At 35.9% G+C, this 26,199-nt stretch overlaps 1 protein-coding gene across 3 annotated transcripts in view; it reads right to left on the reverse strand.

Annotated features, from left to right (window-relative positions):
• Window positions 1-26,199, reverse strand: part of EDIL3 (EGF like repeats and discoidin domains 3) — a 229,776-nt gene that overhangs the window by 81,320 nt on the left and 122,257 nt on the right. For all 3 annotated transcript variants that reach the window (XM_017806317.1, XM_017806318.1, XM_017806316.1), the window contains one exon: window positions 17,970-18,083. In XM_017806317.1, the coding sequence (XP_017661806.1) occupies window positions 17,970-18,083 (114 nt within the window). The remainder of the gene's footprint in view (window positions 1-17,969; window positions 18,084-26,199) is intronic.

Consider the following 26,199-nt stretch of genomic DNA (forward strand, 5'->3'; position numbering starts at 1 on the left):
TCTTGTCCTGATTCTCTCAATGTGGACAAAAATGTCCTCTTATAATAGCTTAGAGTATGTGTCTCCTGTCCTACTCTCTGATTTACCTGGGCAATGCCAAAAAGTCACAACTTAGACCAAGCACATGATGTAGCACCAGCTGTGAACTATCACAATTCTCCTTGCTCTGTGTGTTACTAGCTAGCTGGAGGCACAACCCAGCATTCAACAACTTACTGATACACATTACCTTTATTTTATTTTGTTGCTAAGCAGGAAATATGAATTTTTGCAAGAAAAAAATATTATTGTGTAGTGAGGACTTTAATTTCACAAACTCTGCTTCTGAACTCTCATAGAGAAATACTTCAATCTTTATGTGAAAAATTATTTTGACCTTTAAAGTTGGCACTGTGAAAAATAACATTTCTACCATGTTAGAGTATTGACATTAAACATCGACATAACTCATAGTCACTTAAATACTACTAAAATTAATCTGAATAAAAGAAATTATGGGGCAACACTGAAAAAACCAAACCTCCTCACAAGAATGAAACTGCATTCATATTATAGAAGGTAAATTCATAGTAGTTTTCAAGTCACCCTGTGAAGTAATTGCCATACTTACACACTTCAGGGATGACAGACACAGAAACCAGAGCTCCTAATTGCCACATAAGAGTAACTAATTATTATTATTTTTATCTTAGGTTGAAATGACATGACAAGATATGTGATTCTGAATTCTGATTTTTTGGTGGATCTGGACTTGGGCAGAGTCCTATGAGTGGAGGAGATTTGGGCAGCTGTGGATCTATTAATTACCACCTTTATTTCTAATGATTACAGATGGTTAAGGCACAGGCTACAGCCAATTAACAATTTAAGCACAACTTAGGCATTTAAAAACAAAATTAGGAACCAAACTGGATTTAAAAATAATCTTCTTTATTTGCTGCTGCTGAACCTGGCACTGGCCACGCACTTCTCCCCTCCCTAGGTATGGACAGAAGCATTTCCTCAAAGAATACAAGAAAACTCAACAGCTTGCCAGCTCTTTTAGGAAATTTGTTATTTAGACACAGTGTTCTGAGAAAGTTTAGCCTGACCGCAGGAGAGCTGCAGACAACTTCTTTCAAAGTTTCTTGGTTTTATATTTACATTCACATGTCTTTAGTGATGTGTAGGTTTCTTTTTTGTTGTTGTTTATGGAGCATGTTACAAAAACAAAAGCTTACCTATGTGGAAAACGTAGTGTATCCTCTCCTACCCCTAAGTTCACTCCAAAGGACTTGTTTGGTTTTGATTTTCTTTGACATAAAGCAGCACTACTACAAAAATTCATGATTTTAACCAAAAGTAGCTAAACAGCTACAGCCGTTTTGAAGGTAGCTCATGACACATGCATCCATATGCTCGATGATTGCTCCCTGTTAAACCTGCCTGTTAGAAAAAGCAGGTCTGGAAAAAAACAAAACCCAAACCCAAACCTTGTCTTGGAAGTGAGACTGAAACAGCAAGATATAGTCACACTGAAAGACAATCTTCATTTTTGTAGGAGGTCTACAATGGGAATCAGTGGGATTACAGCACCAGTGTAATTAGTATTCCCGCTAGCCTGCCTGATAATGAGCATGTTCATTTGCCAGGAGAAGAGTATGTGCTTTTCAAGAGGCAGTTCTTATTTTGCTGCCTAGAGATGTTCTTTCTGTCTTTGTGGTTTGGCACTGTTTGTTTTTTTCCCCCCTTTAAGAATACCAACTGTTTCTAGAAATGATAATATTACTTGTTGCAAGATGTATTCATTGAAATTGCTTAAAAATTACCAGTGGCATTAATATGAATTCTATATTACAATGAATTCTACATTACATGTTCTTCAGAAAGAAGGAAAAAGATGGGAATATCCTACAATATATTGCTGAAGAGATGTGCTAAATATGAGCTATATCCACAATGCTGGACACAAACTGCATGCAAACGACTGTTATTTAAATCTGACTACACAGAAACAGCTGCTCTTATGGTCTCTAAGCTGTTTCCATCTTGTTCTACAACACATCTAACTTTTTAGTAACTGGAAATTCAGATATCTGCATTTAGATCTTGTTCCTAGAAGCCATTTGATGTAGATATAACCTTATATTCATGTAAAGCAGCTTTAAGGATCAAGGCTTGAAGCCCTGTTAAAAAGACAGAATTAATTGATAGGTCATGCACTTTTATTAGGGTGGAAAAAGAAAATCATAGCAAAGATTCATAAAGGTTTCTTTTTATATGTGCAGTGGAATTCTTTCATTAGTATAACAGTGTAGTAAAATGAGATGATATGTTTGTGACTCCACGGTGTATTTTAAGCATAAATCTGTAACTCTAGATGTTTTTTAATATCCCTTAGTTTTCTGTGTATACTCTTATTTTTTTTCTTATCAACATCTCTTTTCACCTTTAAAAGAACATTATTCCAAAGTGTTTAAACTGAGCAATAGTTAATTGAGCAAAGCAACCATAAGGAATACAATCCATGCAACCCAGCTTCAGCCACCTAAAAGTTCCAAACTAACTGCTCAGGCTCTGCTTGATATCTGTGGGAGGTAATACACAAATCTAAACCACAATTTTAATTATTTCAACCTTTCTTTAGAAAGCATCTAACACAGATATAATCAGCTTTTCTGTATCTACTAAACGAGAATAAACCTGGAGCACTATCTTCAACTTAGAGCCTTGCTTTGAGAGGTTAAAATCAATTGAAATGAATCCAATGAGTTTTGAAAACATTGCTTTAAAAAGACATGATCATTTATTTTTCTAAAAAGCCAGATTTACTAGACAATTAGCATACTTGGGCTTTCTGGAAAGATTTTAAAATGGGAAATTCGATGTGAACACAAGAAAACAGGGTTGCTTTTATTTGTAGGAACTTTTTTTTTTGGTTTATTTGGTGGTTTTGCTGTTGTTGTTGTTATTCTGTTTTGTTTTGTTGTTTGGGTTTTTTCTGTTTTTTTTTTTCCTTGGGTTCCATGAGTAAGCAGAACATGTTATACAGATGTGCTTGCAGTCCCAATTTTTAGCATAAATTTAAATATTCATATATTCATATATTCATATATGAATATAGTTCAGTCCTAACTTGTCCAAGTTTGTTAGAATGATACCTGACAAACAAAAAATTCTACTTGTTTTCCTATAACGCATCAAATTTTTGCTGATAGCTGCATGGATACTTGGTATATTTTAAGAAGTAGAAGTTGTTCTAATTGTAGGAATTACATCTTCATTGCAGAAGGTAGAGGCCCAAAGAGACTTTTCATTTTGCCAGAAGATACTGTCTTTGCATATGTGTGCAGATCATATGTGTGAACTTACACCACGACAGACTGAAGAAGAGCTGAAATCTGAAGGCAGTTGAAGTACTGGCTTGGCTTTGTACATTCAGTCATTTTACTTCAGTCATTCTTGTACACATATTTTGTGGAGGTATTGTGAAGGACAGTCATGTATCTCAAATCATTATGCAATTAACTGTGTCATGGCTCTGCTTCATTAGTCCAACAGCACTGATTACAGCACACCAGTGCAGCTCAAGGTGACACAGACACGAGAGGTATATTCCTACATACTCATTATTTTAATGTATTGATCTCCTTTTTTTTTTTTTGGCCAAGCATGTTCTCACTGCTATCTCATCTGCTCTTGAGTTCATGACAGTTTTTTTTTCCTCTACTACCAGCTATTGCTTCTTATATCGTCTGTTAAAACATCACTTTTAAATACAAGCAAAGCCTAAATCCTCCTGCACAGAAGCAGATTTTCACTTGGAAATAATTCCAAGTTATGCAAGAGCTGTGTATGGAAAACTAAGTTTTTAAAGTTTCAAACTCTGTAGACACATAAAATGAACTTAAAATCACCACTGCTCAAAAGTGATGGTGTAATACTGCATTCACATGAGCTACAAATCTGGTTTAGCTAATCAGATCATTACCCATAATTAAAAATCTCTAGTTTAAGTGTGGTGGTGCTTTGGTGCTTTGGGTTTGGTGTTCAACACCTCATTTTATGGAGAATCCTGGTGGCCATAACGTAGCACGCTTTAGCTACTGGTTATTTCAGTCATTCTGCAGCTGATCACATTGTTTGCTTACTCCATGTAGGTCCTTTTTTTTTTTTCCACAATCCAATATTTGATCTGAGAAGTATTAAGCAACTTGGTGGTAGCAACTCATGTTAATTGTTGTCCTGAAGACTAATCCTACAGGTAAGACCAAATCAATGCTTTCATTCCTACTGAAGGAATTAATCAGCATTTCCACTGAGACAGGGCAACTGAGACAAGGCAACAGACAATGCGTTCCTCTTTCTAGTCCATCACAATGCAAAATGAAACTATAAAATGGAATTTGCAAACCCTTTTTTAATTTTTTTTTTTAACTTCAGCAGACTTGGAGAACACATAGTGCCAGGGACTATTTCAGACAGTTTTTGTCTATTACTAGATAAAAATGAAAGTCACAAGGTTTGTAACTTCAAGGTGACTTCTAACTACAGAACGAAAAAACACATTTTCACCCAGATCTCTTAAGTTTATAAAGCCATTCAGCTCTGAAATCTGATTAACAGGAGGCATTTATCTCCACAAGTTTGCTTCACAGATTTAAAACAAAACAAAATGGATCTTCTTGACCTATTAACATTTTGATTTCTGAAGTATGACTTAAAACCAGTTAGTAGCCAGTGTGGTATTGCAGCACTGAGGTGAAGGATATGATTAATCTTGTTTCATGCGTTCACATAAAATAATTTAAGTCAAAGGCAACATCTTCACCAAATTGCAGCAGTAGCAGCTAACGAACACACAGACACTTCCAGACAAGTAAACTTTTCAAATGATGTTGTGTTAAGCTTCAGATCTGCAGGAGGTGACATGAAAATGAAGTAATTAATTATGTTTCATGCAACAGAAGACAGCTTTTCAGATAGTAATGGGAAGAAACGCCACTTATTTTCTTACATGTCCAAAGAGATTAAATGCTTTTAGTGCTAAGGTAGCATCTCCACCAACAGCAACGCATTATTCTGTTATCACACTGGTCAACATGTGTGTAAGCAATGGCTATCAGAATAAATCAAATACAAAGAAATCAGATGTTATGTTCTACTTCTCAAGAGTGCCATTACTACTAAGTGATTATCATGTGCTTCTATTATCAAAACTTCTCTTCATACTTTTATAGTAAGGTCATAAAATCAAATTTTGGCCTTTACTCTGCAAGCTCCATGATGAAGACACAGACTGAAAAAAAATTAGGTGTGCTGGTTTAAAGGTAAACCAGCAGGGGAAATGAACCCAACTCAAAAGAGAGATTATAAACCAGAACAACAATTTAATAAAATAATACAATAAGTACGATTATACAGACAAACAATTGCTTTTAACCCACGAAACCCAAATGTATAACCCAGCACCCTGGGGCATGAACAGAGTGGTGTTTGTTGGGCCCCCTGAGACCAAAGTAAAAGGAGAGGGGAAAACCTGTTGGTGAGAGTGCTGTTGCAGTCTGGTCAAGAGTGGTGATTGCAGTCCAGTTGAGAGTGGTGGTTGCAGTCTGGTTGAGAATGGTGGTCTGCAGTCTTCCTCTGGATCCCAGGAGTGGTTAAAAAAGTCCCAAGACTCCAAGACTATCTATCATCCAGTTCAGGCAGGAATGCCCAGTACTTCCCTCAAGGCAGGGAGTTCCACAAAGGGTGTAAGGACGGGAGGCATCCTCCTGTCTCTCAGGCCTCTTAACACCTAGTTTACAGCCTGAGGAGTCAGGCTGCTCTGGGCAGAGGGTGTAAATGGTCTACTGATAACAGTTTCTGGGAAATGGCATGGAAGGCTACAGAATACACAGTTTTGGGTTACACCCATACAGTGATGAACTGGTCCCAGCTGTTTTAACTAGGACATTAGGCAACTCTTAGGTAGTCTGAAATAAAAAAAAAAACAAAGAACACAACCCCCTCATCCTCCTGAACCCTCCAAAACAATGGAAGAAAAAGTATTTCAGACTTCCTTCAGACTTTTTTTTTTTTAACGAATTTTTCTATTGGTGAGGTTATTTCATGGCATGGTGTTTTCAAGAATTGTGCCTAGATGAAGCAGATGGATTTCGGGACTACAGAGCTCTCCTGAAAGATCAGTGCCCCATTCTCATCTCCAAAAAACCAGCTCTAGGGTGCATTGTGGAAACTACAGGCAAGTGAGTCCACTTTGGCATCTTGTAAGCTGAAACTTCTATAATTAAGATCACTAAGAACCTAAGAAAAACTTTAAAAAAGAGCCAACATGTCCCCTGTAAACAGCAGTTCTTCCCAAGCTGGTGAAGTTCTTTATTGGAGACAATATGCAGAGGGATAAAGGAAATGCAGTGGAAATAGCACATTTGGATTTTGAGAAAGCATTTGATAAGGTTACACAAGAAAAGCTCTTGCCAGGGCATGAGGGAGAGGCCCTGCTATAGACAGAAGTCTAATTAAAGAACACAAAGTGGCTTTTCAGGATGAAAAGTCAGCAGTGGTATCCCCAAGGGTCATTGCTGGAGTCGGTTTAACTCATCAGTGACCTGGAGGAAAGAGTGAGTGGGGAAACTGTCCAACTTGAAGTTACCAAGCTTTCTTTATGAAACGCCACTGGTGATGATAAGCAGCTTCAGAAAGACATAGAGAAATGAATGACTGGTTAAAAGGGTGAGAGATGAACCCCAATGCACACAAATGGAAGATACAGGACTTATAAAAAAAAAAATCTCTAAAATGTTCCCATGCTATATTGAACTTGTAAGTGGCCATTACAACTGCAAGGAAGAGCTCTCAGAGTCACCATCATCAGCTCTCTGAAGTAATTGGCTCAAAATGCAGTGGCAGACAAAAAAAACTAATAAAAATTTAGACACTGAGGACAAGGTATAGGAGTGTTATTTTACAGGTATATGAAATGTGGGTATGACCACACACAGTGTGTAGTTCAGGTCTCTGCACCCCAAAAAGATGTGGAGCTAAAGAAAGTGTAGAGCATGGCAGTTCAAATGATTAAAGGGGAAAAGCATGAGAAGGAAGTAAAATCCTAGGATTTTTGAAGTTGGCTGAGGAGGGATACAACTGAACTTTACATAAGCATAAGACAAGGTGAATATAGAACTGTTCATCACATTACTGAAATTAGGAGGCACTCACAGAAATTCATAGGAAATCTGCTTAACCCATGTGAAAGAAAGTAGATCTTTGCACAGTGGCTAGTGATCTTCTGGAGCCTTCTTGAGACAGATACAGCACCCAAGGGTTCAAAAAGATTCAGGCACAATAGTTTCATGGATGATGCTAAAGAGACTGATGAGAGATATACCTTTAATATTCCTGTTAAAATATGTTTGTCAATACCACAGTCAAAGGTTAAGCCAACCAAATTGTTGGACTATCTGACCTAATACAATGGGGTTTTATGCTCTTAAGAAATTACCACTAACATGGTAGTAGAATTTAACTAAGAATCAGATTATTCAGGTAAATAGCCTATTTAAAAACAAACTCCCCAAGAAAACACTCTACATACATAATGAATACATACAGCAATTTAATTAGAATAGAAACTAAACATTAAAAAGCTACTATTTCAGAGAGCATTTCTTTTTAGTACTGTTTATAGCCTTTTGGAGTTCTATAGGAAAACTATAAAACTATTTATGCAATAATTTAATATTATACTATATAATAGAAAAAAAAATCAGGGGATTACCACAAAGAGAGTTGTATTTCTAAGTGGACAAATAAAGAAATAATACCCCCTTTCCTGAAATAAAATAAACAAGGTCAACAGAAGCACTAGATAACCATGACTTTTTCATTTCAGGTGTTTGGAGAAGAGGTGGAAGGTTTTAGAGAATATCATGTAGTCATACAAATCCAAATAATTTAGCATTTTTCTTGCACAAGTAGCACATGAATAAATATTTGAATTTATTGTGGAAGAAGTCTTCTCATCTAATTTACAAAGGGCCTAGATGTTTGAAGAAGTATAGATTGACTTTGCAACTTTCTTTTATAACCATGTAAAGACAACTATTAATAAATATTATAACAAAAGGCAAATGGAAGCTACCTGTCAGTAATAAATAAATAGGTGCAACTCTCTGCACTAATTCTCCTTAATTCATTAAACTCTTGACGGCTGAATCCAGCAGACCTTATTCTGCTGACAATGTCTGCATTAAGAAATTCCAACTAAAGCTGCACAAGACAAAATTGCAGTGCAATTACCATAGCCAAGTTGTTTGGTTCTTTTGATTCTATAAAGTAGCAATAGCAGCATTATTTATAATAGATATTATTTATCCATAATGACGTATTAAAAAACTTTATGTTAAAAAAATTAAACGTTACAGTTTAAATCCCCAAGAATTCTCAGTGCCAGTGCAAAAAGCTCACATGATCCCTGAAAATTCCTAATGTCTTTCTTGTCTAAGCCTCACTAGGTAAATTTCTTGTGGTTTCCAATCCTTTTGTCTTAACCTGGACTACAGCATTGTAATGTTGGATGCCGATTGGCTAATTCATCTGCAATAGAATTGACAGAGCAGGGAAATTTGTTTCTTAAAAGGTCTTGTCTTTTGTAGGAGGAGCTAATCTCAGCAAAACTGACATTGAGGAGGAGGACTGTGAGCACTTAACTACAGTATCTCTTCAGCAGGCATTTATTTGCATTAAACAAGATGGCAAAGGATGAACTGAAGTTTGGAACATGGAGCAGCTTGAGCTGAAGGTTTATGTGTCTTTCAGGACCTGTAAAGTTTAAGTGAACAAAACTGTTAGCTACTTACAAGAGAAGGAAATTCCTTCCTTCCCTGATCAAATCTGGAATCATGTTGTTCCTGCCCCAACTCCCAGGGCACTGGGAATCCTTGGCTGTGACTTTCAATCTGGAGGTGTGTAAAAAAGCGAGTTCTATCAGAGTCTGGAATCTGGTTTTTCCCCGGGCCCCTTCTCCAATCACAGAGCAGGACAGTGACATCTCAGCTTTCCCAAGAGGAAACACTCCTCTGCATTACATTTTTTACAAATGGGCACCGTGGGCAGGTACAGCTTTTGCTCTTCAGAAAAATTACTTTTCTCCAATTTTTCATACTGCCTATCTTGTCAAACTCCCTGCCCACTAACCCCAAGTGAATTCCTCGGGGTCTGATTCTCCTTATACTTTGCAGCTGTAGCAAAGGTGACACCAATATCACTAGTGTAGGCGATGACTAAAGGCTTTCCACGTTTGAATCAAACTCCACAGTTCAAAAAAAGTGCAAAAAGTGTCTGAAATCAGGGCTCTTCCTCACTAAACACTAATTAACCCCCCATAAAAATAGTGTTTCAATCTTTAAATCAATGTGTAATTAATGCTAGAGAAATGTAACCTAGCCAAAGGGGGCAAACACATCACACTTCATGAATAAATCCCATTTTACTTCCAGAGGCTATATTTTTATGTCTAAGGCTAAAGCACAGCTTTTAAAGGATATCATGCAACCTGTGCCTCATCTCACCTGTAGAGAACTCAGTGGAAGACCCACCCTACATTCAGCAGAGATGAGGCTGAGTAGATTCCATAGTGTGCTTTGGGAAAGAAATTTAATTCTTGAGGATTTTCCACCTGATATTTTTTATCAAGGCAAAAAAATTCCTATGGCTAAAATTGGACCAAACCCTATACTTACTCAAATTTGCACCTGATGGAGAAGAGAAATGTATTATGAAAGAAATTGTGGAAGGACCAGGGAGTAAGAAAAAGAAGAGAAAAAGATTTCAGCAATCACAATAAAACTCCTATTCAGCTTCCTGTATGGACTTTTACTTCTGCAGAAGAACAAGGACATTTTTCAGGAAAACTGAAGAAGAAGAAAGAATCCTATTTTCTGATAGTGGACATGAAGATTCAAATTTGCTTTCAAAGTTATAACTTTCCCAGCATTATTTGCCTTTATCTAACTTTGACATAATTAATTACAACACAATTAGTTATTCTGCTACACCTAAGGATAAAATTTGAAAATGTAGACAGATAAAATTGAATTGCGTAAAAATAGGAACAGAGTAGTTACAAAATTAGGCTTCAGCAACAGGACCATAAATGGAAATTGATATTATTAAAATGATAATATTCTATATTAGATATATTATATTACAAACTACACACTGAAACTGATCTTCAGTTAAGGCATGCAATGTTACTATCAAATATACAGATTTGCTGACAAAGGAAAATCATGTTTATGGGTGAGGTCTAATGAACAGATTTTGCTGGGTCAGTAGTGGATATTAATGTACCCATCAGTTCAAAAGGGTAAAAGTTTTGTGCAATATTTTTCTCTAAAGAAAATTTCTAACTACACTGCATTAAGAGCACTTAGCATTAATACAAGACATTTAGCATTAATACAAGAAAACAATCACCAATACAAAGGAAAATCAAATCAAGAGTAATTCAGTCAGCTCTTCTTGACAAAATAGTCTATCATAGTTATGAATTTTTAAAGTTTTAACTCTAATTCCTTTAAAAAAGTCACTTGTATGTTTCTGAGTCCCTGTTTATAATCAGCATGACCAAAACACTGCATAGCCTTTCTCTCTCCCTGTTGCATTGCCACTGAATTTTTTGGACCTGCTCATCTCCTTGCAAGTCCTCGGATCCTCTAATGGAATGCAACAAATGGTCATGGTGGTGGCTGGGGACTAAAATAGCCATGACCTCTCAGCACCAGTTCTCCCCTCCCACGCTTCTCACATGTTGCACCAGCAACGGGAGCTCTGCTGGACCTTCCATCTGTCCAAAGCAGCAGAAGCTGCAAATCATCCCTCAGTGGGAAGCTGATCACTGAACATATTACATTTACTTCTTCTGAAAACTGCAGGTGGGAGAGCTGTGCTGAGCCTGGAGATTTTATTTCATTTAGGGCTAATGCAACTGTGTTTTGTTCTGTTTTTTTTTTTTTCTTTCATCTCTCTCAGCTTGGCTTGGATTCCAAGACTAAACGAAACTCCAAAGAGTGAGTCAACTTTCAAACTTCCAACTTTTGCAAGGCTTATGCCATATTCACTCAGAATTCTACTCTGTGCCTGGTTTGCTGCAAACCTCAAGACAATTCCATTATGAGGAGTTTGTACAGCCCTAAAGATGATTTTATTCTCATGGCTCATTCCTGTGTCCACCAAAGGGAAGCAGCAGACTAGACCAGGGTGACTCATCTGGCCAACCACCATCCATGATTTTATTTTGAAATAAGTAACCTATGTCATATAAACAATAAGTCTCGAAATAAAGTATTTTCCAATTTTACCAGTACTCAAAACAGAAAAATAGTCCTGCGGCTTGGCTATTGCGAACTTTGTTAAACCTACTGCAGCTGTAAATTATATATTTAATATATCCTTACATATTTATATGTAATATATACCCTTTTAATGTATTATAGTTATCAGTGCTTTTTCATTCCGTACTTTTCCATAAAAAGCTATGATTTGTTTTGAGCTTGCTTCTACAGGTTGGCCTTTATTTCTTTTATAGTACCAATCCCTTACCTGCAAATTATTTTCATTTCTGTGAGGACATAAAAAAAAGAATGCGAATTATTGACCATGACAGGAACTTAAGAGCTTTAGAGGCTACTTTGAGAATAATTGTGTGCTGTAATTTTTCTTTCAGGGCTTAGAAATGCTGAAATATTCATTGTCACAGGCTTTGCCACACATAAAAATGCACATAAAAATTCTCCCAACAAAGGAACAGTGGATAATATTTATAAGATAAGTGCTATGTTTTTTGTGAGTGTCTATGACTCTAGTTACTGAAAAGGTAGGGTCATGCTGCTTCCTCAGTAGCAGGAACAGACAAGTGGAAGACAGGTGGAAGGAATTCCTGGCTCCTCTTTACTGAGGGTAACTGAGGGATACTGTGAGGCAAGGATGACACAAACCCTGAGAAAAGCATATTTGTAGAAAGAAAGTTGTTACAACAATGTGGTTCAAGCTAAAGTCAACAATACAGGGTTGAGTTAATATTTTGGTTATTGACGCAACCCAAAATCTACTATTACACTTGATGATTCATGCAGTTAGGAGACATTTAAATGTGTAAAATATTCGTGTTGGGCCTTAAGGGCTTGCCTGAGTATTTTACGAGATTCTCTCAGGTGTGTTCAGCAAATATTGAGTTCTCCACTGCCTAATCAAAACAAGATATTGAGAAATTAGTTTTCAAAAGGAGACACTACTGTGCAGTACAACTGCAGCAAGATGAAAATGCACCCAAAGGGTCAGGGTTGAGGACTTTGTTTTAACATCAAAACACTCATTTTCCCGTTCTTGCTGAAAGGAAGAACTACAATTCTGATCTGCTGAGCCCAACCTTGTGTCTTGCATGGGATGCCTGGACAGGGATGGTCTGCAACAGGAGAGCTGAAGTCTGCTTTGTTTGAAGACTCAATATTAGAAATGTTAAAACTTTAATTAATATTTCCCACTAGGTCATTGAAATGCCTGGGAGAACATTTCAATGTTAACAATGTGTTATGTCATTTCTATAGTATTTTTTGCCTCTTGGCACTTCCACACCAACACACTACACAAAAATGCCTGACAGACAATATTCACAAAATAGTGCAGACTCAGCAAAACTCATAATTTTGAGTAAGGGATTCAAGATGGGTTTTCTCCAATGCAAATACAGAAACTGTGTTCCCTCTATGACTAGCTAAAATAATTAAAATATATTAAATATTTTAAAATATATTAAATATAATTAAAAATAGTTAAAAATTATATACATTAAATATATAAATACACATAAAATAAAAATATACATTATATTATAGATATGATATAACATATATAATATATAATATGTAATGTGCATTAAAATATATAAATATATAAAATAAAAATATAAATGCATATAATTAAAAAATTATATAAATATGTACATCATTCTTACTACTGACATTTAGCATCTCAGCATTAATTTAACTTCTTAAATAATTTTTGGTTTTATTCTTATAACATGTTCAAAAAAGGAAAAATTACCAAGATTGAGTTAAATTACATGGCCTAAAGTCAGATTTGACATGTGAAAGTTTTTCCTCCCGCACTTTCAAGGTGTATTTCTGATATATTTCTGTTCTGAGATATTTCTGTAATCCAGGGAGCTCACACATCAAGTATTACTATTAGCTTTGTATTAAATGGACACAATTCTTTTAGGGACAAATTTTTTTCCATTCTTCCTTTTGTCGGACATTAACCAAAAAAAAAATATTTTCTCCACAGTTAATAATACATGCAGACCTATAAAATCTCCTTAATTTTTCCATGGAAGTCCTAAATTTGTCATCTAAATAAGGATAAACATGAATATACATATTTACTGAATTTTTATATGTTGTACACTTGGTGAGTGAGCTGACAATTCTGGCTTTTAAATGTTATGATCTTTAAAGCGAAATAAAGCAGGAAAAATGTGAAAACTAAAACAAACTCTTCTCTTTGCCTTAAATATGAATTAAGAACACTTTCTACTCTCTTGCTTAGACCACAGCCTAATTAACATTCTTTAACTGCTGTTAAGTCTTGATTTCATGCCCAGCCTCTGTCCCCTGCCATTCTTTTGTACCAGCCCAGTATCAATGTGTCATTAATTACCTTTTTTTTTTTTTTAATTATTTTTTCCCCAGGCCAGTTTTTTTCATTCTGTGTCCAGTTTTGGTTTACAGCCATTTCCAACTTTATATATAACACCAGTATTTCAGCTCATAAAACTGGCAGATGTTCCAAACAATCAAGAATATGCTTAAAGCCAAACTTCATATTGCATTATTCACAGAATTAGTCAAACTGATATTTTAAGCCATACGAAAATTTGGTCATCCTAAATCTCATTCAAAGAGGTTGTAACAGTGATCAGTAATTTAGGGAACTCGAGTCTGTGCTGATTCCCAGCAGGTAAAGTGTTTCACAGTGTGAAAATAAGGTAGAGGTACACTGCTTAGCAGGATTTCTGATATGCTAGACAAATAAATTGGTGCATATGCTCTGAATTCAGTATCCTTCTACATATGGACATGTTGAATACATAGAAAAGGAGGTGAAGGGGCCATAGCATATGTAAAAAAAAATATTTACAGTTAGTATTCTCATCTAGATCTTTAAAGAAAAAAGCACGAGAAAGTTTGCCATATTTTTTAATGGCAGCAAGTCTTGGCATTTAGCAAACCACAAGCTCCAAAATGCACAGTAATGATACTATAGGGTGTCCATTGTATAGTACAGTCTGTTAGAATAAAAGAAATAATAAAAAAAATAAAAAAAGAAAAAGAAAAAAAAAGTGATCAAAAATTACCTGTGGAACTGCTCACATATTACTGCAATTCACTACCCATGTTGCTCATGGGAGATTTTAACAATACAGATCTGCATCGAACGAGGCAAACAGCCTGACATTGATGAAAGTGGCCCCCTGTTGCTTGCAAGAAAATTCTGTAATCCACAAAACAAAAACTCCAGCCCCAAGAGAATCTGTCTTGAAAGCAATACTTTATTTATGGATAATCCAGAACTAAGGAATGGAGATAATCATAACTGATGGCTTAAATTCACCACAGAGGCAAGAAATTGGTTCAGGGAGTGGAAGAACAGAAGGAGATGCAGCTGCATCAAGGAAATGCTGAGGCCTTGAGAAATGTGGGAAGTAATATTGAATTAATACAGTTTAGATTTTGCATTCAGAGGATGGGGAAAGGTGCTCTCTTCCCATTCCATGTTTACTAAACATTTGCAGGCAAATTCTGTGGAGACCAGATATCCTGTGAAGTATCTCTTAAAAGGGTGATAAGCTTATTCCAGAACGGCTGAGTATGTTTTGAGGCTGTCTGTGGTCTCACACTCCACTTTGATTTTGTCTCATCCCCTGCTTTCCAGCAATGAGAAGCAGCTGGTTTAAATATCATTTATGCCTGAATTGCTAAAGACAGCTGTATCAAGGATGGAAGGAAGGAAGGAAGAAGGAAAGGAAGAAAGAGGAAGGAAAGGAAGAAGGAAAAGAAGAAGGAAAGGAACTGAGAAAGAAAGAAAGAAAGAAAGGAAGAAGGAAAGGAACTGAGAAAGGAAGAAAGAAAGAAAGGAAGAAGGAAAGGAAGAGAGAAAGGAAGGAAGGAAGAAGGAAAGGAAGAAAGGAAGAAGGAAAGGAAGAAAGAAAGGAAGAAGGAAAGAAAGAAGGAAAGGAAGCGAGAAAGGAAAGAAGGAAGAAAGAAAGGAAGAAAGAAAGGAAGAAAGAAAGGAAGAAAGAAAGGAAGAAAGAAAAAAAGAAAGAAGGAAAGCAATCAAGCAATCAAGCCTTTCCCTCTTATTTCAGGTCCTGGGACTAGTCAGAGGGATTTTGGGTGGGTATCCCACAAGGGTCTCAGGACCTGAGTGTAACAAAACGGTTGTCTCACACCTGAAAAGTGCCACATGTGAGATAAAATGGAAGGGAACTATTTAGAGGATTAGCTAAGAGGAATTAAATGGTGGAAGTAAAGCATAGAATTAAAAAAAAAAAGAGGGAAAACTTAGCAGGAGCACTAGGAAAAACAGTCTGGCATAAACTACTGGAAGCTATTGAGTAACATGACAAGTCATTATTACAAAGCACTGGTATTTGGGCTATACTAAACTAGATAAACCATTAGAAAATGCAGTTTGCACGATGCATTTTTTCCTTTTTTATTCTAGATGTAGGATGTTTTACATATTCTATGATGTGGCTTAGCAATCTTTGAGCTTTGTGAGGTAATTCTGAGACAGCAGTCAGTAATTTACATAATTAGCATAACAGTATTTAATTATATGATTACTGTAAATATGTGTAAAACTCTAATGGCGTAATTATAATGTGTAATAACTACTTGTAATTACATAATTAAGTATGATGACATATCCAAATTTCTAATGGGAAAAAACAGGATATTTACAAGCCCTGACATAGAAAATGGTAGAGTGTACAATTATAGTGGTGGCATAAACCCACAAGTCTCCCTTTTTAATGGTAGCTGTGCTAAAACTACCCTAAAAGTAGATGAATTAACTAAAAGTTTGGAAGCTGTGCCATAGTGTTAGTGCAAATGTGTTAACTTTCCTGAACATGGGCAGCTCAGTGATTACAATCCGCACAAACAGGTGTTTGCATGTGGTAGACAATGGAGTGCTGGGTCACAGTTGACAGCATTTCTCTACAGAATTATCTCCAGAAAGACCACTTCATTATGTATATTGTATATACATATATATTTGTGCCAGTATAATTCTTCCAAAGTATGACTCAGAAAGACAGATTGTAGGTAGCTGTGTTTTGAATTACAAAATCAGTATTTTGAGTTGATATTTTGAATTACAGAAAATTTTCTCTCAAAAATAGAAATATGTAGACATACATTTCGTAATTCAATAGCAGAATTCTTTCACAGTTTCAATAAACTTGAAATTTCTACTTTTTGTACATATACACTTTCTGTTATATTCTCTCAAAAACAGGAATATGTGTGTGTCTATACATATATATACATATATGCACACACACAAAAAAACCCAAATTCAGTATAATATATAAGATATGAAACTTCACGCATGAAATTATTTTTACATATACATCTATAAAAAAATTAGAAATATAAAATAATAGTTGATGGTTCAGAAAATGCAATGATCACTTCAAGTAACAGCTCTGCCTTCCTCATTTCTAGCATAACAGGAGATTGGATTTATGTGATCTATTATCTGAGTAATGTTCACGATGCAGCCAAAATATAGAAGGGATAAACTCTGAAGAGATGGATGAGATTCCTGGCAGAATTCCAAATGGCAATTCAGTTGCAACTAGTAAGGAAATGCATCAATTGCTTCAACAGCAAATTTTGAAGAAAACTTTAATAGATCTTCATTTTTTTTTACAAATTCTTTCAGGTAGACATAGAGATCCCTAAACTACTCAAAGCAAATCCTAATCTTCTGTTTCTCTCTAGGACTATGTACACATTATGTTCACGGCCTTAAATATTTTTTTTTTTTCTGTGGTATGCAAATCTGGGAAGTCATTGAAGCTACTTAAAAAAATCTCACATCTTGCCATTCGTGGTTATTTCTCCATCCTGTTTTTGCCTCCCTTTTCTCCCATATATCCACAAAGTGAACACAGGAAAAGGAATCATATTTTTCAATTTTGTTGTGGTTTAATTTGTTTAGTATTCAACTTCTAACATTTTTTTCTTCTTTACAGTATTTCAAACTCAAGAGCCTCTAATATCTGTTATCAACTTTTAAGGTATATAACATTTCATTCCATGGCAGTTTATTCTATGTCTTTTATTTCTGGTCTTCGAGATTACCTAGTCTATCACACATGAAGAACTCTGTAGTAACAACTTTAGGAATCAGACCTTTATGGTGCATTGAGAGTGAATGTTACTGTAAAATCATATGAGATTTGTCCCAGGACAGATCCTGGAGGAACTCCATAAATGATTTCTCCATAAATGAATGGTCCAAATTTCAGAGGCTATAGACATGTCAGAAAAAATAATTTATATTTTGGTCCTCTTCTTACATGTGTTGATATCTGCTAATAATTACTGTGGAAGCCAGGATATCTGGTGAATCCCTTGTTGGAATTTTTCTACTTTACAGTATTTAATCCTTCTTCTTTGACTTTAGATAATGATTTTTCATTTTGCAAATGTTTCCACAATATCAGATGCTTTACTTGAATTCAGATTAGGTCTCTGAATTTCCCTCCATTTTGAAAAAACCAAGATGGCTATTTTGAGTATTCTGGATTTGTAATGTAGAGAAATATTTCCATAGTATATGAAAGTTTTTTTCTGCAAAAATAAAATATTATATTTAATTTTATTACGTAGAATTTACAAACATGCTGTACTTACTCTGTTGACAGTTTCTTCCCATAAATTCACCTGGGCATTCACAGGAATAGTTGGCAACAAGATCTGTACAGATTCCGCCATTCTTGCAGGGTTCAGATTCACATTCATTCACATCTGCACGAGGTACATGGGATAATGTCAGCATTAACAGAGAAAAGGTAAAAACGGTAAGCACATGTTTGAAAGAACTAAAAAAGGAAGCTTTATTATGTCCCATTATACAATATAATTTAGTGTTTTGCTCAGGGATTTCCACTGTAACTGCCAAGAGGATATGAGGGCAAAAGTCACAGTTTGGCCTTAAAAAGACAAACTTCAGTAGTTCTAATGGATTAATCAGTAGTGACCCCTCCAACTTCAAGAAGTGTAGCTACTTCTTTATCAACAGATGCCAGTTAAGAATGTCTCTCAGTTCATATTAATTCATTAAACGTGTAATTGACAAAGTTGTATAACTGTCTAAAAAATTTCCGTTCTGTGCATGAGTTGGTGGGCAAATTGAAACTAATAACTCCATCTAGAAGCTTGCAAATTTCGTTAAGTTCAAAAGACAGAAAAGGTGGGTAATTTCACTTGAGTTTCTCTCTTCAAGCACACTTTGTGAAACACTGCGAGAATAACACTGTCCTGGTGTTTTTCAATGTAGTAAACTTGAAATGTAATATAAGATTCTTTCAAATGTGATATGGTATTTTTCAGTCACCATAAATAAGCAGAGTGAAGGATAATGCTGTATCATAAATAAAATCCTCAGTCTCTGCATTTATTCTGCATGGAGTAGAAACAGGTTGTAAGGATTTTATACATCATTGCCTCAAAGGGCTGCACTGTTGCTGTTAAATACTTGCAATATGGTAGATGATATGGTAAATACAGTAGATAATATAGCAGATACTAGGGTAAATCACTGGTGAGCGAAATGCCCTATGAATTGAAGTCATAATCCTTGTTGTTGTGTTGTTGTGTTGCTTCAGTCCTTAAAATGTAAATCAAGTTTGTGCTACACACACAAAAACTAAAGAAGATGTTAAAAAATGTCTAAATCTTATGCATTTCAGCTTGTGCAGAAGAAGCAGAATTCAATTGTGTCAACAAAGTTGCTTCATTTTTGGTAGTTTCAGCATGTAACGTTAGTACTTTCAGTTTGACTTTTTTTTCATTTACTAATCATGTATGTTCAAAACCTCAATGTTTTAACACACTCGATAGGATAAGCTTCCCATTTCTGTGAACAGAAATGCAGAAACAGACCTTCAGCTAAATATGAAGGCTAGTTCCAATTGTTTGAACTGGAAAAAATTCAGATTTTTATACCAAAATTGATGATGGCAACTTATCTCTGAGCTTCTTTTTAGTCTCTGAATGTTTTACTATTTCTTGCTTATAAATATATGATATTATGGCTTAATAAAAAATTAGAGTTAGCTGAATTTCTGTCAATTAAAAAGGAAGAAGAGGAGTAATAGCTTAGACCGCAAGAAATAAAATCTGCCAAGGGAAATGACTGAAGAAGAGATCTGCTAAGTTCTAAATTAAATTCTTCATATGTATTTATAAAATTTAATAAGATTCTTCAGCTTCCTATTTGCCTTTTTAAGCAAAGCCCACTAGCCTTACATTTTTATTAGCTTATTAATAATTTTAATATAGGCTAATATATTTGTGGGGAAAAAAATATCAAGGTCACAGGGAACTAAAAAACATTACATGAACGTATGAACTATCTCTTCCTTGGTGAGATACAGGTGGTAATTTATCCTCTTAAAAGCTTTTCTGTGTAAAGATAAGATCTTCTTGAGTTGATTTTTTCCCCCCTAATTTGCATTTTGAAATATGTAGGAGAAAATACACCAGTTTCCAGAATATTTCATACTGTCTGTGTGGTGATGGAGAAAATAAAATGAACTTGAAGTACCAGTACTCTCAAAGTAATCCTCATATTTCATCCCCATGGAACAACTAGCAATGATCAGTGGAGAAATATGGAAGTTTTCCATTACTATCTTTGTTATTTGGCTCCAACAATGCTTTTTCCCAGTAACTTCGGAATCTTCAGCTGCACTAAAGGACAGAGAAGTATTCAGACATTTTTTCTTTTGTTTGAAGGGGACTTTTTTGGGGGGTACAGGACTATTGTCTAGTTTTTTTGTGTGTTCTGTTACTGTTCTTGCCAACATACATATATCTTTTAATATAGGGTTGTTATTTCTTCTGTTTTTTCCACACTTCCTTGATTAAAGCCCCTAATTTTGAATTTACAATTGCTGAGAGAGACAAGTTTGGTCTGTCTCAACTCATCCTCTTTAACAAACATTCCAGTCTCTTCAAACTGGGACACAAGGTTTGGTTTTAGTTCAGGGCAGATTCAGATCAGATTTTGAAGGGTTGTTCAGTTAAAAATCTTATACATTGCAGTAACTAAAACACAGAGAGCTATGTATTGCCAGAGAAACCAGAGTTCCTCACAGAGGTAGCTAGGTAACGGGGAAATACTGAGTGAAATAGACTCATTAAGAGGTAAAGTCTTGATTTCTAAGTGGGGTCCAGGTTAGATAAAAAGAACCCAAATCTCAAACAATTAGAAAAAAAAATGAAAAAAATTTTAAAAAGGAGGTAAAAGAAAACTCAAAAGAACTCCAAACTATAAAACCCCCACCCCCATGCCCAAACCCCCAAGATTTCTGTACAGAAGGTGGATTCTGAGATTGATTTGATCCAGGAATAAGGAAACATTGACCATTTTCTGAAAACAGATTGTTCCTCGAACAACAGCTTGAAGAGTTAAGAGAAGTGATTAGGAAGTAAAGGCTATGCTGAGGTTTCTTTTTATGCTGAAGAGGGTTAAATTTACATTTCCTGTCTCCTAAGATCAACCCATAACTACAAAGCCATTAAGGACATTTCTATCTGAGGCACAGCTGTGGTGCACCCTGAAACACAAATATACTGCCAGAAACTTGGAAAGTAACAGAGAACTTGGCTATATCACAAAATGATTTGGAGAATCACCAAGAGGCAGATTTCTGTCCTTTTGTCTTCCTTTGATGGATTCTATATGTATATATATTTAATATATCCTCTAAGTATGTAATATAACATAAATAAAACCTACTTCTGTACTTGCAAATGTAATATAATTAAAAATATTTAACACTAATTTTGGACTTTACCTATTCAATACAGTCATATGTGTTTTCCTGAAAAATTATCCCACATGGAATGAGCATATAAATTATGTAACTGTTATAATAAAACTTTTAACTTTTACTTACGGTCATTTAGGTTCTTCAGCAAGCTACTTGGTATAAACCTGACTTTTTATAATGAAGAGACCAATAAGCTCAATTTACCCATGTGGGTTTTTTTTCCAACACATCCTGTGTTTTGGCTGCAAATACACAACAGTGCCTTGTTCCTGTCCCCTGCTTACTTGTCCTTTACTCAGCCCAAATTCCCGGTTCCTGCCATCTGGATGCTTGTTTCTGATCCAGGACTGCCTCTTGCAGTACAGACTTCCTGATGTTCCCTCCTGATAACAAGCACGTTCTTTCCGTATTCTTTGATTTTGGTACTCTTTTTGGCTTCTGGATCACACATGGTCTGCTTCTCTCAGCTCTTACTCATGTTTTAAGTCAGTCCTCTATAGGATAGAATGGTTGACCCATCATACATACAGCTTTTAACTTCAGGAGTCCTTACTGGAAGTCAGCATGACCATTAAAAAAACCACTGGTTAAACATAACTTTTATGCTTTACTAACATTGCAAATATTTTTTTCCCCAAAATAAAGTCAATTTAGCGTATAGAATACAGATACCTCTGTATCTTAACTGGCTTCTGTGGGGACCTACAACCGTACACTGGATAAAGATCAAGTCATAATCTGAGAAACTCGACACTCCCTCCCGTCCCCCAAATTTTAATATTCTTAAATAAAACCAGAAAACTTCCCTATCTGGTTCTACTTCAAAATAAATTTGTTGATAACTAACAATATGTTCAAATATCTCTGGAAACTGGTGTGGTATAAGGTGGAAAAACAGGTAGTATGCAATAATTATCTTTTAGTTGGAGTTTAGTCCAGACTACTCTCATAGATGCTTGATGGCTCTCAATTGATTTAAAAAAAGCATTCTAGGTGGTTTTTCTTTATTGTATATTGATCCTCAACGATTTAAGTTATTTACATGAATAAGTCCTATCTCAGTAAGGTCACACAAAATGTTGCTTGCAGAACTTTGTAATATCCTGTTATTATTTAAACTTGAGCTTTCAGACAGTCAAATTTTCCATTATTAATTTCCTATTAAATACCATGAAAGTCAGCTTACATACTGTTTTTTTATTATTTGTACCAATTTTAATATTTTTACGAAACATTAAATGATAAAGTTCCATTAAAAAATATAAACTGTATTAGTTCTATTCTGACTCAAGAGAAACAACAAAATTTAATATGACTATCTTAAGAGCGAACTACTAAGTGATATGAAAAAATTTGAAGGATTACAGCAATTCACATATAGAAGGACATATCTTCTATAAGAGTAGGAGGATTGTGTTAAATTATTTACAAAATGAAAAAAACAATTAAAGCATTCTTTCTCATATTCCTATAGATGATTAAACCCCACCTAAATTGTAAAGGTCTCCTAAAGGAGGTTAAACTTGGTGGTTTTTTCTCAAAAGATAATAAGTAAATAAATGTATTTAAACAGAATAAAAAATCATTAGAAAAAAATTTGCATGACAACCTTCAAATTTCTGACTAAAAGATATGGAAAATATAAGTAATTAACATGATAATATATTTTACACTTTTTAAGTATAAGTTGAAGAAAGTTTCTAACCTGACTTCTGAATAAGTGTTTATCTGTAATTCTTGTAAACAATACTTCAGATTTATTGTTCCTTGATTTAACCAGGATTATAGAAAGACAAGCATTAGTGTATTACTGGCTTAATCCTGACATGAAACATTTAAAAACAACCGGGGCATATTCCTGTGAAATATGTGAAGTTAGTACATATTATTAAATCTGATCTGGATGTATTCAATGCACATTCAACACAACACAGACATCTCTTACAATTCAGTGATTTGATTGCTTTTTCAAAGCTAGTTTCCTGACCACAGTAGGCTCTGAAAACACTGTGCCAAAAAACCTGCAGGAAACTTGAAGTATAATGTCATACTGAAGGAACTCATGGTTCAGATATCCTTATTATCTGATCTTCAAAATGAGAATAGTTTTACACTTGATACAAAAAAGTACAAACCTCTTGCTCCCGACCCTTAGAGGCTAAACATTGCAATACCCCTCCTCTAATAATTCTATGTATAGTTTTCCTCCACCTGCGAGCATTTGGTACAAGATCCTGTGGTAAATATCCTCCAGAGTACTCCATCATTAGGTTATCTACTAGAATTCTTCCTGAAACATTCAGTGGACAAGGGATGGGCTATAGATGTCATTTATCTGGACTTTTGTGAAGCCTTTGACACGGTGCCCCACAACATCCTTTTCTAAATTGAAAGAATGGATTCCATGTAGGTGGATGAGGAATTGGTTTGCTGGTCACATCCAGAGGGTTGTGGTCAATGGTTCAGAGTCCCAATGGACATCAGTGACAACTGGTGTCCTTCAGGAGCCTGTACTAGGACCAGTATTATTTAATATCTGTGCTAATGACACAGACAAAGGGATCAAGGGCACCCTCAGCAGGTTTGCAGGTGACCCCAAGCTGAGGGTGCAGTGACACATATGAAGGATGAGGCCATCCAGAGGGACCTGAACAAGCTCCAGAAGTGACCCCTGGAAATCTCATGAGGTTTACCAAGGCCAAGGGCTGGTGCTGCACCTGGGTCAGAGCAACCCCCGGGATCAATCCAGGCTGGGGATGAGCACATAGAGCAGCCCAGGAGAGAAGGACTTGGGGGTGCTGGTGGGGAAGAGGCTGGACATGGCCCAGCACAGAAACCTCCCTGTGCCCTGGGCTGATCCCAGAGTGGGGGCAGCAGGGCAGGGGGGAATTCTGCCCCTCTGCCCCCTCAGGTGAGACCCCACCTGCAGAGCTGCCTCCAGCCCTGGGGGCCCAGCACAGCCAGGACATGGAGCTGCTGGAGCAAATCCAGAGGAGGCATCAAGGTGATGAGGGGGATGGAGCAGCTCTGCTGTGAGGAAAAGCTAGGAGAATTGGGATTGTTCAGCCTGGAGAGGAGAAGGCTCCAGGGTGACCTGACTGCGGCCTTCCAGGACCTGAAGGAGCTACAAGGAAGACAGAGAGAGACTATTTAGAAGGGCCTAGAGTGAGAGGACAAGGGGGAATGGCTTCACATTGACAGAGGGCAGAGTTAGATGAGATACTGGGAAGAAATTCTTGTCTGTGAGGGTGGTGAGGCTCTGGCACAGGTTGTCCGGAGAAACTGTGGCTGCCCCATCCCTGGAAGGCCAGGTTGGACAGGTCTTGGACCAACTTGGTCTAGTGGAAGGTATCCTAGTCCATGGTAGGGGGTAGAATGGGATGAGCTTTAAGGTCTCTTTCAACCCAAACTATTCTGTGATTCTATTAGGAAGAGAGTAAATCAGATAAGAGAGTTCCTAAAGCTGTGTTCTGAACTCAAAAGAAACATTCTAATTAAATGAACATTGGAAATAAAAATAATTCCTGGATGTAATTCAGATTTTTTTCCTTGATGGTGGATGAGTGTTTGAGACACCTTTGTAATCAGCAATATACATTAACACCTAAATATGTAACAAAAATAACTTTGGACAAAATTCAATTGCTCCTATCTTGAGTTCCTTCAGAAACAGTCTCTTAAGCATTCTTACATCATTTTTTTCAAACAATTTTATCTCCTTTTAGGCTTTTATAGACTAATTTACACATTTTTAAGTATGCCTATGAAACTAGCCTTCTTAAAAAAATAAAAAAAATATTGCTACCTTCTAACAATCCATTGTTGTTTCCCATCCTAGTGTTTCTGAAATATAGTGAGGTCAACTTGTTTCAAGAGAAACTGGAACATATAGATATAATTCTGTTTAATTTGATTCATAAAAAATCAGAGATTCTGAGAAACTGAAAAGGAAAGAGTATTTTGAAGTGGGTTTTTTTTTGTTGTTTGGTTTTTTTTAATTGACACTTTCTTAAATTTAGTGTGGCAAGTAAAAACTTTAATTTTGACAAACCATTTTTTATTATGACTTCTTTTTCCAACAGCTAATTTATCATCTTTTCCACCTATAATTTACATTTCTCTTCAATGTTAATCTGGTATAGTTTCAGTGTCTTGCTTTATGGTGAACTTGCCGCCGGCTGCCACAAGAGAGGAGCCTCGAAGAAAAGATACAAGGACTCCTTGAAACAACATCTCAGCCTTGGCCATATTGATCAACATAACTGGTCTACTCTGGCCTCAAATCGGGAGGCCTGGAGACACGCCATCTATAACGCTGTCGTTTCCTTTGAGAACACACACAGGATCACTCTCGAGGAGAAAAGGCAACGCAGAAAGAATCGCATCCTGCTGAATACACCACCTAAGGAGTCTTTCTGCTGTGCCTTTTGCAATCGGACATGTCTATCTCGTATTGGCCTCATAAGCCACCAGCGTGCTTGTAACAAACGTGGATAGAGCCTTCCTAAATCTTCGTTCGCGAAGCCCAGCCATGATAGTTTCAGTGAATGAGTTGTGGCATCTATCTATAAAATCACAGTTTAAAATAGATTTATTACCTATAACATTTCCCTACCTTTCTTTGTGTTCTGCAGTGGCACTTCCCCTACACAACCCTCTTTTAAAGAAAAATTCAAAACTAAATTTAAAGTTTTGGAGTGAGTACATTTCTATACAGTAGTAACTATAACCACAGTTTTCAGAATGCGAAGATTAACTAATTTAAAAAAAATCAAGAATAAAGCACGATTAAGTATTTTGCAGAATAATTTTCCACTTTAAAATAAGGCCAGTAAAAAAGGTAATAACATCATTAACCTCTGTGAGAGGAAAGTACAGGGGCAACCTTTACACTGTAAAGTTTATATATCAATCCAATACATGTATTTAATCCTTTATATGCTATGCACACTTTGTAAGGTGGTTTTCCATCAAGAGAGCATTATTAGACTAAAAAATTATTTTCAATTTTTTTACCTAGAAACTAATAGAAAATTAGTAAAAGAATTATGAGATCAATTTCGTCGCAGTCTAATGGAAGCTTC

Source organism: Lepidothrix coronata, unplaced genomic scaffold (assembly GCF_001604755.1).
Source record: "Lepidothrix coronata isolate B3197 unplaced genomic scaffold, Lepidothrix_coronata-1.0 Scaffold14, whole genome shotgun sequence".
Classification (NCBI taxonomy): Eukaryota; Metazoa; Chordata; class Aves; order Passeriformes; family Pipridae; genus Lepidothrix; species Lepidothrix coronata.